Here is a 14737-nt window from a genome sequence, read left to right as displayed (position 1 = left end):
AATAAATTTTATTAATTGCATTTCAGCACATATAAAATGAAAGTCGATACAAAAATCTGAAGATTAATTTTCGGATTATGCACGTATATTGGTCTTACGACCATTGCCTTTTGTCAATATTAATACTCAATAAAACTCAAATAATCATGAAACATATGCAGACATATATTTCACTATTGTTTTTATTCTTTTCTTTTATTATTAACGCCTTACTGTGTTGCATGCAAATGAAACGACACAAAATGATCAAAGTAACTTAATAAAACTGTATTTAAATACCTAATGTATCTGATACAACTTACACACAAGTTGTTTATACTCAGAAATGCTGTTCCTTGTGCAATTTTGGCTGAAATCGTCTTTTTATATACAAAAATTACCCTATTTTATTATCGTGTTTTCTGAGAACTTTTAATCTCAATACTACTTGTTTTATCAATTATGGGATCTTGAATAAAAATTTTAAAACTGTAAAACATTCCCATTGAAAACAGGTACGGCAATTTTAACATAACTGATATTTTTGTAATGAATTGAATAATTGAGTTTAGTAAATTCATCTTGACTGATGAACCTTTAATATATCGAGTTTATAGTGATTTTGTATGTTTAGAATGGCAATAATAAAATTATTACAATGCAGTACTAAATACTTTTTGAGGTACAATGACTTATAACTTGAATACCTTATGAAAAATTATAAATATTCTAATAAAAAGTCCAAAATTGATAAGACATTTCAGAGAAAATGTACACATGACAAAATTAATTCAGTTTAAAAAGTCTGCGATAGATTATGTCGAAATTGTCTCAACTTTCTTTGATCACGGACGCCTCCGGTTATCGAATCTGGTCTGCATTAAGACGTTTACATTTATAAAAAAAACACCTTGTATACGTACAACCAACTATGAATAAAGCGGTCCGATTATGGGCCATGTTATTTAAAGAAATTCCATAATTTCACTTGTGGTGATATAATTTACTTAGACGTTGCGGTCAACTGTGAACCTTTTGCCTGACTTGATTAACATATTCATATTGAATTTATTCGGTTATTTAAAGAAGGTGTTTGGAAGGCGTTTTGTAATTTAAATACGTTACAGGTGTTGTCAATGTGCAATCTAGAGATTATTCAGCCACAATATATTTGTACTTAGCGTTCTAATGAGATCATTTTAATTAATATAATTGTCACTTTGGTGTTTTTAAATAAGGTCAATATTAATAAAAATACCATTTGTCGACGTCTTTATTGTTTTGATACTATCTGTAACACACTGTGTGTATTTTATATTGAATACACAGACATTTTTTAACATTGGAGCTTCTGGGGATTTAATATGGACAGGTTTTGGCAGTCAACAAAGGAACTAATATATTCCCTTGTGTAATTATTGAAAGCTTCAAGCTAACGTACTAGTTTTTCCTATTAAATAATTACAAAAAATTGCCAGCGTTGGCACGAAGGAAGCTGACTCCTATAAATTATTACAAAACATTCTGCGAAAATTCCAAATATGTCGAAACGATTAAAAAGAAGAAAATATGTAATAAATAAGAGTTGGTCGCGCTTGACCACGCTAAGCACCCATTGAATACCGCATACGCTGTCAATGGTCAATGGGATAAAACTATCAGAACCATAAAGGAAAAACCCGACGGGTATAAAACTAGCTACTATTATAGACGTATAATGTCAAGGCGCAGTACGATTGTCTAAAATGGAATGTATGGTGATCAATTGGAAAAAATGAATTCAATGTGGAGTAGATCTTACACTGTTAGGCCAATACAAAAACTATCTGGGATCTTCGGGAAAGGCACCATTTAATTTATAGATCTGTAAATTATCAGAGATGTGTTGGGCACAATGCTTTAGATATAAATTTCAAACATAAGCTTTTTGTGTCAAATTGATTCTTAATTTTTGGATATGGCGAGAATAACTTAGCTGATGTTGCCCCATTGTAATTAATTGAGGAACAGGATGATTGAAAATAGATTTTACCCTCTAGAACTGTAAGACAGAACAAAACATTGAATTTTGAAGTGGCCAAACGAAGATTATGTCTTATCCAAGAGTCAGTAACACTTCAAACCACAAAATGCCTTCAACCCCCATTATAATACTATTATGAAACTAAAAGAAGAAGTTAACCAACCAAATGCAGTGTTGAAATTACAAACAGCTTTCTGAGACAAAATTTTGTTCAAATTTATTCTTATTTCTTGGATATGACGAGAATAACTTAGCCGAAGTTGCTCCCTTGTAATTAATTGAAGAACAAGATGATTGAAAATAGATTTTACCCTCTAGAACTGCAAGAGAGAACAAAACATTGAATTTGGAACTAGCCAAACAAAGATTATGTCTTATCCAACAGAGTCAGTAACACTTCAAACCATAAAATGCCTTCAACCCCTATTATAATACTATTGTAAAATTAAAAGAAGAAGTTAACCAGCCAAATGTAGTGTTAAAATTCCAAACAGCTTTCTGTGACAAAATTTTATTCAAATTTATTCTTATTTTTTGGATATGACGAGAATAATTTAGCTGAAGTTGCTCCCTTGTAATTAATTGAAGAACAAGATGATTGAAAATAGATTTTACCCCCTAGAACTGCAAGAGAGAACAAAACATTGAATTTTGAAGTGGCCAAACAAAGATTATGTCTTATCCAAGAGAGTCGGTAACACTTCAATTCATAAAATGCCTTCTACCCCCAATATAATACTATTATGAAACTAAAAGATGAAGTTAACCAACCAAATGAAGTGTTAAAATTACAAACAGCTTTCTGTAACAAAATTTTTTTCAAATTTATTCTTATTTTTTGGATATGACGAGAATAACTTAGCCGACATTGCTCTCTTGTAAATAATTGAGGAATAGGATGATTGAAAATAGATTTTACCCTCTAGAAAAGCAAGAGAGAACAAAACATTGAATTTTGAAGTGGCCCAACAAAGATTATGTCCTATCCAACAGAGTCAGTAATACTTCAAACCATAAAATGCCTTCAACCCCTATTATAATACTATTATGAAACTAAAAGAAGAAGTTAACCAACCAAATGCAGTGTTAAAATTTCAAACAGCTTTCTGTGACAAATTTTTTTTCAAATTTTTTCTTATTTTTTGGATATGACGAGAATAACTTAGCCGAAATTGCTCCCTTGTAATTAATTGAGGAACAGGATGATTGAAAATAGATTTTACCCTCTAGAAAAGCAAGAGAGAACTAAACATTGAATTTTGAAGGGTAGAAAATTATCAGTGAGGCCTACTGATGTCAAAACATACCAGATACTGAAAGTTTCAGGCTGAAACAATCAATTTATAATTACTTTAATGGTTTTTTGTACTTCTTTAGTCAAGAAATATGCACTTCTAGAATGTGACCAATTTGGTTCACTTTTAAACGGCTGCAACTATTTTTAATTTTAGGACAAAGAGTATGTAAATTAGTGTATATACTAATATAATTGTATTCATAAATACAAATAATCGTAAAATAAACTAACTTTATAATATACAACAGACCGAATCTTGACCATTTGTTTTAAGATATAAAACTGATGCAACCGGTTTTCACTGGGTCATTGTCACTTTTATAATTAGGTCCAAATCAACTGATACATTTTGTTCAAGAGTGGCAGTAAAATTAGAGTAAGGAGGTTATTGAGTGTGGAAAATAACCAGAATCAAAAATCTAATGATAATGACCACTAACGTAGATCAAAGATTGTCTTAATTACGTTAGACAGGAACGATAATGAATAATTTAGACACATTAGACATATGACAAGATTTTTCGCATAATTTTTAAATTATAAATTATAAAAATGGATAAAAAAGTAGGAGGAAATTGACTCCCACTGGTTCTTAAATTCCCACATAAATATCATGTTTGTTTTGTTGAATTTTGCAGTGTTTTTAAGCAACTTAATACTCTGAACCACTTATCAATTTACTACACAACACACGTGTAATCTAAAATATTTACATCACTGCTTTTCTTGATACGAATTTTACGAAAGATATAACCGGAAAAATTTCAATAAAGATTCTGGATCAATAAACTATAAAATTTTATTGGTTCTCATCTTTCAGGCCGTTTATTGTCACTTCTAACTGGATATCTAAGTAGTAAAATCGCGTTGCAGATGCTTGCTTCCATATCATCAATATTTATCTATCTTTGCTACTAACTTTCGAATTATAAATACCCGGCATAGGCTGAATGGCTTTGGCAATTAAATATTTAATGGAAAGTATGGATATAAAGGCGTAGAAAATTAATATTGAACGACCTCTTAAGAGCTCCAAATACAGGTGATTCCCTTATTTATTAAACGCATTTTAAAGTGGTGACTCAGAAGAGGCGAAGTGGTCCACGTTGAAAAAATCGGACGTTGTAGTAGAAAGTGTAACAACGGGGAAATAGTTCGGTGTCGACAATGTAGCGATCAATCAGCGTGTTTGATGTATGGACGTGGAGCACCCGCAGATCATACAACTGTCAATATACCTCACACAGGCAGCCTGTATCTGGGATCTATTGTGTGCTGACATGAAAATTCGAGCGGCCGCAATTTATCCGGCGATAAGTCTCTCGGCCGGAGGTAAATGGTCGAGTCGTGACCATTACTCCGGGGTCCGGGCAGCGCACGCCGGCTTGGGTAATGTACACAATCGCGTCGGGGTCCCTTGCCAGGAAAACTCGCCGCAACTAATTGATTTCCTTATGTAATTTAGTTTCGCAGGCCTAAGACCTGCCGCAATATTATTGACTGCGAAAGCGACGACGTGACGCTCTCCGACGTGAGTTTTAAAATTTTATGTGCCGGAGAATCGTGTTACGGTAACAATATCGATGTGTACGGGGCATTTTTCATCTTGCCCGGTATTTGGGTCAAATTAAATTATGATTATGAAGTAATCTGCTCTTAAGACATAATTACAAGAACACGGATGTTCGTTCAATATTGCTAAAACTTCATGGTCGCCGTATTTACCACTGATAATCTACCATCTCATGATTTCAATTTAAGACTCAAGTTTAAATAATGCATTATTATCTTAAAGGAATAAATCATACTTATGGAATGTACTTTATTTAATTATACTGCCTATAATTACTTTTAAATGTACATCATTGAATAGTTAACGGAAAATTTTCAAAGTGTAATACAGTAATCGTACAAATCTTTAAAATTTAATTGATTAAAAGTATTTAACGATGTTATCACTAATGTACCAATATAAAAAACATCTGTGCCAATATAAATATATTAGTCTTAGAGAATATAAGAAAAAAATTGTTATAAAAAATATGAATAACAGTGATTCTCAATGAAACATGGAAGATTTTATTGTGAAACTTTTACCAACAATTTTGGTCTTAATTTACCCCTTTGGTGGGTAAAAAAAGTGACCATGAGAGAACCAGAAATACTCTTTCCTATGATACTATGTCCATCGAAGTCTGTCTAAAAGAAGAAGTTAACCAAACAAATGCAGTATTAAAATTACAGACATACTCTTCTTCCAAATTGGATCATCAAAATCTCAATTTTCAAAAATGTTGTGTGATGGATGTCATAGTTAACATATAATACTGTGTTGCGTTTTGTCTCTCATCAATTTCAGTATCTTCGAATAACCAACCAACTGGGATCAAAGCATATCAGATACTGAAAGTTTTAGGCTTCCACAATCAATTTATAATTTTTTTAATTTGTTTTTGGTACTTCTTTAGTTAAAAAATACACATTTTTAGAATATGACCAGTTTAGTTCATTAACTGTCCTTAGCATACAATATTTTTCATTTCAGGACAATATGTATATGTAAATTAGTGAATTTATTAATATGCTCTTCTTTGATACTATGTTCATCGAAATCTGATGAGTTAGTATGTTAAATACATCATCACCAATCACCACTTTATTCCATAGACAAATATTTAAAATATTTAGCATCGATAGACAACTCAAAGTACAAGATAGAAAAAAAAAACTTTCCCTCTTATATGCTAGTAAAATAGAAGCAATACAAGAACTGCCAAACAATGATTATGTCCTGTCCAACAGTCAAAAACCATCCCCATTATAATACTATTATTAAACTAAAAGAAATTAACCAAATAAATGAAGTAATAAAATTACAAGCATATTCTTCTTCCAAATTGGATCATCAAAACGTTTTTCACCGATGCTTCGAATACTTTAGAAGGAGTAAGAGTTCTTTACCTACGAAAATATCAATTTTTATTGACCCACAGTCCTCTTCAAATTCATCTATTTTGATAAATTCTTCGTAATTTACAAAGCTATATTCATTATTTGACATTAAATCTACCCAATAAATCCAATTCTGAATTAAAGTCGCTTATTCTCTAAACACCATCCCCATTACATACTGGCATCATAAGAAATGAAACCGATGACACTCTTGCCAAAGAAGCTATTTCTTCCGATAATGGACACAGGAAGATTTGAAAACACTCATCCGTCAGATTCCAATAATTAAAAAAAACATGACAATTATTCAACAATAATGAAGATAATCAAACCTTTAGTAAAACTATAAAGTTGAATTATTCGTAATTTATAAAGCAGTTGATCATATACTTTTAATCTTCCTAAAAGTTTAATTAATAAGCTCATTATTTGATATTAAACAATAAATTCAATTCTGAATTAAAGTCGCTTATTGTCTGAACACCATCACCATCACATATTGGTATCACAAGAAATGAAACCGATGACACTCTTCCAAAGAAACTATTTCTTCCGATAATGGACACAGGAAGATTTGGAAACACTCATCTTCCAGATTTCAAACTTTCAGTAAAACCAGAAAAGTCTACCCCCAACATCGTATTATTGTTGATTCATAATTACTGCTTAAAGAGAGTCGAAGTACCATCCTCCCCTCCTGTTGTACCACCTTAACATATATTGACTGAACTACGAAATCTGCAGAGATTCAAATATCATCAAATGAAATACAGAAGAAGAATAGAAGATAATTCTATATAATATTTCTTAAGTGAAGGAAGTTAAACAACTCATTTTAGATGCCCTTATTTTGTGCATCTGCAAATAACCCTCCCAGGTTGATATTTTAATGCACTAATTTGCAAATTACAAACAAAATATCTTATATTATAAACTATATAACATAACCCAATCTTACCTGTTCAATTTAGAGTTTCAGAGATTTAACCTACTCAGTTCATTGCAAATAATTTAATTCTATTTTATTATGAAAGAAGACACTTTCGTATTTAAGCACATATTCAATAAATTATTCCTCAAATTTAAAAAGTAAACACCCACAACGTATCATAATATATTATGACATAAATATCACGTGAGTTGATAAAATTAGCCATTGAATTTTTATCGCAACAAGGCACATTCAAATCCACAGGAAACTCGCAATATCTGGTAGGAAGTGTACAAGAGAAAATTATATATTTGATAGCATTGAGTTTTTGAAGAAATACGTACCGCAAATTAATTTTTATTGCCTTGTGGTGAACCATGTGAACAATATCACGACCATTAGAGGCAATATTTTCCGTAATACGGAAACCATACTGCGATTTTATCAATCATTTTTTGATCAGTATTGCTCTCCGTAATTAATTTAATAACGCCTGTGCCCGCATTGAATTAATTATACCGGAGGACTTCCAACGTAAAGATCCTAAAATATTTTTAAGATAAGGCCTGAGAACAATTCTGGGAGATACCCAGTATGCTTTCAGATTTTTTCAACAAACAAAAAAAAGAACGTTATAATACTTTCGGTTCTTATAAAATGTATTGAGTGAGATAACCGACATTCCAAAGAACACGGTAATAAACGGTAGTGAAAGAGGCTGGCTTACGGACATTAATAAACTTGGTTATATAATTAATCAAATGGTCATATTAAACAGTAGCGACGCGTATTCTTTAGATGCCCAGACTAACTGTTATTCACAGGAGTAGCCGGTATGTTCGTAAACGAGAGATTGTTTGAATATCCAGCAAAAGATGCTCTTTACACTGTGTGTTTTGCAAATTCCGCCGTATATCAACTTCTTGAATTATTAGGACTGCAGAACGCTCTAGGTCATATCTGACTTGTTTACTTTATTAACATTCAATATTGTCTTTGTTGAAACACTAAGATCACTCATTCCGTTGCTTGTAGTATACTTGTTTGAGCGGCGTTTTCATTTTCCTTTTGGAGAATAGCGGTAAAAGCTCTTGCGTCAACGTAAACTTTCAATTCTAAAATGCTGCACATGTAAAAAGGCTTTGTTAGTATGTTAAAGGGTTTACTAAAACAAAATTTGAATCGTTTATCACTTCACGATATGTTTCCAGTCTAAATGATTCAAGGAAAGTTCTGACACAAAAATATTTAAAACATTCAGTGTAATCAACACTTGTTGTGTCTAATAAATGAGGTCGATAGAGGTTAGCATTATCTTAAGCAGTTATATTTGTGGGTGCTTTTTATCACGACATACAATATTTTTTACATAAGTGTGTGTTTATCCACATATTTGCAAAAGGTCAGTAAAAATACGAAACGGCTATAAACAAACAGTTTACTTTGTGTTGAGTATCTATGAGTTTAATCCCACAAAGTGTTCGCTCATGATGTGGGGTTTTTATAAGGATTCATCACTGGTGTCACTGGTCACTGGTCAGTCTTCGACCTTCTTTATTGCGGGACGTATATTAAGCCATTTAAATGATTTTATATTTAGTGGATATTATGTGTCAGGGAAGATAAGTTAATGACTTTTTGCGAAGTGTTAAAATATAATCTGAAATTTAATACAAGAACCACAAACACTGAAACCGATCATGTATTAATTTCAGATACGTTTATTTGTTTTTACGGTCCACTGTTGAACGTATTTATATAAACCGGATTTCCAAAATGTGACCCATATTATATCTGTGACCTTCTTTCTCTCTTCTTGAAGATTTCATCGGCCACAATAATGTAAAGGCAATTTTGCATTCAATAATTACCTGTTTACATCTATAACTCGTAAATATGTTTATATTTTTATTGTGTAAGACATGGTGAAATCGATAAAAACTTAATGCACCACATAAATATTTTATTATATTTCTTGCAACTTTAGTTTTTCAATATACATAAACTAAATCTATTAAATAAACATAAAACTAAAATTAGACTTGTAACGCCTTACTTCATAGTTGAGCCAGGAACAATTTGCATTTTGCATGCAAAATAACACAGCTACATTTCACTACAGGTGAATATTTAATCGAGCCATTTTTTATACGAGAAATAGAAGCAGTAAAAATAAGTATTATTGGTCAGGCAATCAATAATGTCTATAAATATTTCCCGGTGATTTTAAAATAAAATAAACTGGTTTTCTTAAGGTTAATAACAATTTAAGAAATACATTATTACGTTTAATTGTTTATATTTTATATGTGACGGGTAAAAGTTTATATGGATTAGGACTTTTGATGACACCATTCTAAAAGACGTACATTTCTAACTAACTTTATTTTAATTCTAATATTAACCGATAAGAAGTAACATGGACATTATTTTGTTATCCTAATTTATTTTAATGCAAGTCGCATTACTAAAAAAAATTATAATAATTTTAAATAAATTATGATTTTAAATTTTTTTTAGTTCATAGTAAAAGGAAAATCTGGATCGATATGACGATCTGGTTTATATCGAATATTAAATTTATAAAATAAATTATTTATAATATAAACTAGTTCCATACATTTAAATATCTTGAGAATTACGAAAGTGTCACATGAATGAGCATTTGATGCAAATTATTTACATATTTATGTATATCAACTTCTAATAAAAACTTTCTCAGCTTCATTAAACATTCTATAAAATTTACATATGTAAATACTACTTTCGGTTTTATGTGTGATCTTTTTTATTTGGATTAGGATAAAACTATTTTTTGATACAAATTTTGTATTGCATTTTAATTAAAATAAATAAACTGATAAAAGCATCATCTAGTTATTGCTCAATGAAACCGAAACTATTTCTATTACATATCTAGGAATCATTCATCTGACTCACTTGAGATTATTAATTACAAGTACAGAATTCTTTATTTTAATTTGTTTTAAACAAACATGTTTTGATTCAGAGATTTTGATAACTAACTTACTGAACGGGCAAAACACCACTGATACATTTATTCACTTTCTTCAATTGATTTTCAGTTCATTTAACAAGATAACTATTATGTTCTGTAATTTCTTATTACAATTCAGTATTACGCAGAAAAAACTAAGTGAAATAATAAAAAACTACCACGTAGTATTAGATAAATTTAAGTATTAGGGCTCGACCGATGGTAGACTTTTATCCAGCGGCCGATTGCCGATGGCAGATGATTTAAAAGGATACTAGAACATATTCTAATTTATATATAAATTATATACAGTTACTACTATTAAAAATTTGTCAAAAACTTTACTTCTTACATATGTTCCCAGCGATATTAATTGCCAACACAGCCATAAAACCAATATGTTCATAAAAAAATTAATTTCACCTAAGATATTTGTTTAAATTTCACAGTAATAATAAAAAATAACAACATATTTCCCATTATTCATGTCTCAAATCAAAGTATGTCCTAAACGTCTTAATTTTGTGACACAGGTTGGTAAATTTTTCAAAAAATTAAATTTTTAATAACATCTGTGATCTAGATATTTTAAAAAGAATTGGTACACAGCTACTATAAGTCAAAAAACTTCGTGTGGCATTTATACTAAATACCTTTTTAAGAAAAATTTATTTTTTTAATTCTCATTTCCTTCTGAGCAGATTTAATCCATTGATTCTTTGTACCAACTTAGAAATTTTATTTAAACAACTAAGAAATATTTCGTAAAAATTGTGTTGCTTTTTAATTGAAATAAAATAACTGTATCGATAAAAACATCATCTAGTTATTACTCAAAGAAACTGAAAATATTCCTATTACATGTCTCGGAATTATTCATCTGGCTCACTTACTTACGATTATTAATTACAAGCAAGTACAGGATTCTTTATTTCAATTTGTTTTACACAAAAACATATACATTAATCCACCTTCTTCAATTGGTTTTCAATTTATTTAACAAGATAACTAATTTACAAGATTCTGTTCTGTAATTTCTTGTTGTAATTCAGTATTACTCTGTTTATTAATAAAAACTAAATGAAATAATATAAAAAGTACCACGTAGTATCAGATAAGTTTAAGTATTAGGGCTCGACCGATGATAGACTTTTACCCAGCGGCCGATTGCCGATGGCAAATGATTTAAAAGGATACTAGAACATATTCTAATTTATATATAAATTATATACAGTTACTACTATTAAAATTTTGTCAAAAACTTTATTTCTTACATATGTTGCCAACGGTATTAATTGCCAACAAAATCATAAAACCAATATGTCCATATAAAAATAAATTTCACTTAAGATACTTGTTTAAATTTTACAGTAATAATAAAAATTAACAACATATTTCCCATTATTCATGTCTCAAATGAAAAAAGTATGTCCTAAACGTCTTAATTTTGTGACATAGGTTGGTAAATTTTTCAAAAAATAAAATTTTTAATAACATCTGTGATGCTTCTCTAGATATTTTTTAAAAAAATTGGTACACAGCTACTTATACGTCAAAAACCTTTTTCTGATGGATAACATTTTTTTTTATTCATTTCAGGGGCGTTCGTATGGGATTTATACCAAATATTTTTTTAATAAAAATTTATTTTTTTAATTCTCATTTACTTCTGATATTTCAAAAAAATTTGGTACACAGCTATTATACGTCAAAAAACATTTTCTGATGAATAACATTTTTTTTTCTTTCAGGGGCGTTCGTGTGGGATTTAAACTAAATACTTTTTAAGAAAAATTTATTTTTAGTAATCTCATTTCCTTCTTGACAAATTTTATCTTTGATTTTTTTTACAACATAGGAATATCGTTTAAAAAACAAAGAAATATTTCCTAAAAATTGATACAAATATGCCTGTTGAAGTATCTTTTATAAACAAGTGATTTAAAAGTAAGGCAAAGATTTGAAAAAACATTTCCTAGATATGTATTCAAAATTACAGACTTTCCCTCAGAATTTGCTAATGAGAAAGAAAAAATGTGTTATTAATAAGATTTTTAAAACGTTTCAGCAAATTTTATTCAAATTTTTTAAATTTTCTTAGTAAACCAAACTTTTTTTAAAATTATTGAACCCTGTATATCCAAAATTTAGGTAGTTTTTTTCTTAAAATGAAACCACAAATAATTCGCTTAAATGTTTTCTTTAGTAAATAATAATAAAATAATAAATTATTTTATTTAAAATGTAGAAAAAAATAATTTCACAGAAGAGAAAATAGGCAAATACACTTGGTACCTGATACCGATTTATCGGTCGAGCCCTATTAAATATTTTATAATTAGTAAAATTGTAAGACAAACATACCTATAATAATCCTTCTTACAATAAATATTCCCGTCCCTGGAAAAACAAGTAATTTCACCGTCTAAAGTGTTCCGACACTGGCAACACTGGAGGCAGGTGGCGTGCCACCTCCTGTCCACCGCCTGCAAATAAAACCTATCGGTGATCCTCAGTCCGCACCCCGCACAGATCGCGGTGCCGTCTTCCGTGCAGTTCGACGGGGGTGTCGGCGGCGAGTTCGGCTGCAGGGGCTCTAACTTTGGTATGTGATGCTCGAAGGACGAGTGGGGCCTGCAGAGCTCCGCCGGCGTGACCGATTGGGGCGGATGCGGCGGCAGATGGGACGACGACGTCGGCGGCGGCCTGCAGATGTCCGAGCCGCAGGACTGGTGGTTGTTGTTGGAGGGCGTGCTGCAAGAACTGCCGCTTGAGATGCTGGGGTCTACGTCCCCCATTGACGAGTCGCACGAGGGGAGGTTCGGCGAGAGGTCGCGGGATGGGTCATACGCCGGGCCTATGTATTGCTCGTGCTGCTGCTGAAACACAACAACAACAATTTATTTATTATTATTATTGATAAACTCTTGTTAATTACTATTACTATCTAAATATATTTAAAGTGTTGGCAAAAAGTAGAGCAACTTTTTTAAAATTCAAATAATTTTTGTCCTTGTTATTATGTTCAAAAAAATGTATATTAAAAAGTAACTTAATGAATTTAACAATTAGATAGTTAAACAATAAAAAAAAATAAAGATTTTAATTTTACTGATGATTCTTATCTTGTTGTTCACTATCTCCCATAAGTTTTCAATAGAGTTTAGATAGTGAGATTGACATGGCCAGTTCATAACATTTTTTCCCTTAAAAGCCACTGCTTCAAATATTTTGAAGTGTGCTTTGGGTCATTATCTTGTTGAAAATAAAGTTTTAGTGGCATATTTTTATCTGAATACGATACCATGTTGTTCCTCAATATTTCTTTATACATAAAATGATACATAACACCCTCTATTCAAAGAAGAGGACCTATTAAAAAATTCTGAAAATCAGCCCTATACCATTACCATATACTGGTATATACTTTAAATGGATTTTAGTAAAAAGTTCCTCTACTTTTTATCAGCTAAACATTTAATTTTTTTAATTTGTAGGTAATAGAAGTATTTTTATTTATTATTTTTAATGTTACTGTACTTTCTGCCAATATTGTATATTACTTGTATTATATATTGTACGAATAAAAAATAAATACCTAGTTAACTATATATTTATTAATATATATATATTATAAATATAATCAAATATTTTATTGGATAATGTCTGTTCTGTAAAAGTTAGTATCTCTTAAAAGTTAATGTACTAATATTATTAAATTGAGATTTATATTGTAATATTTAATTGCAATTACTGAGTTAGTAATGTTTGATTAAAATTACATTAATTCTTTTCGAACACAATATGGTGTAATAAATCCTCAATAAAGATATTTTTTAAAATAATCTAATATAAATATTTGACACTTAATTACTTCTGTTACTTATCAGTATATTATTAATTTAATCAAATAATAATGGTAAAAACAAATTATTAATATATTATTTTTTAATCTAAGATATTCTTATTTGTTTTTATGTTGACAATATATATTAAAATTATATAAAATCTACTTCAAAAATGTGGTCGTGAAGTAATTAATAAATATTGGTAAAATATTATTTAAACTTTGCGACTTATTCCCCATAAAACATTTTAAATTAAAATAACAAATTTTAATCTATTAAATATCTAGACTTGAGACGTAAAATGAAATGATTGTTTTTTAATCGAAGAATATTGGTAAAACAAATTATTAATTATGTAAAAACGACTGAAAAAAGTAATAATTAAAATAAATTAAATAATATTCATAATATAATATTCAACATATTTTTTAAATCTTGCCACACACAATACCACCCTACAAAATTACTATTTTAAAACTAAAATTAATTAATCATGGATATTATATTGGTATTGAGTAAAACAAATTATCAAAATATTATTTTTTATATTTTAAGTATTAACTATAATGCATTTATTCCAATAATAAACTGACCATTATATTTTTGTAGCCCAGACTTCTTTGAGTAATAGACATTTCTAGAATTATAAATATAATTGACTTACTGTTTAGACAATACAATAACTTCCTTTATTTTTAAACTAACGAAT

The 14737-nt window shown here is 29.7% G+C and overlaps 1 protein-coding gene across 5 annotated transcripts in view; it reads right to left on the bottom strand.

Moving 5' to 3' along the window:
- The window catches only part of LOC109603894 (protein apterous), a 128090-nt gene that overhangs the window by 80195 nt on the left and 33158 nt on the right, over positions 1-14737 (bottom strand). For 3 of the 5 annotated variants that reach the window (XM_049963503.1, XM_049963505.1, XM_049963506.1), the window contains one exon: positions 12545-13056. In XM_049963503.1, the coding sequence (XP_049819460.1) occupies positions 12545-13056 (512 nt within the window). Of the gene's footprint in view, positions 1-12544; positions 13060-14737 lie in introns of all 5 variants that reach the window. The other 2 variants (XM_049963502.1, XM_049963504.1) reach the window with 1 other exon arrangement.

The sequence above is a fragment of the Aethina tumida genome, chromosome 2 (assembly GCF_024364675.1).
Source record: "Aethina tumida isolate Nest 87 chromosome 2, icAetTumi1.1, whole genome shotgun sequence".
NCBI classification, from domain to species: domain Eukaryota; kingdom Metazoa; phylum Arthropoda; class Insecta; order Coleoptera; family Nitidulidae; genus Aethina; species Aethina tumida.
This window is presented reverse-complemented; position numbering and strand designations above follow the sequence as displayed.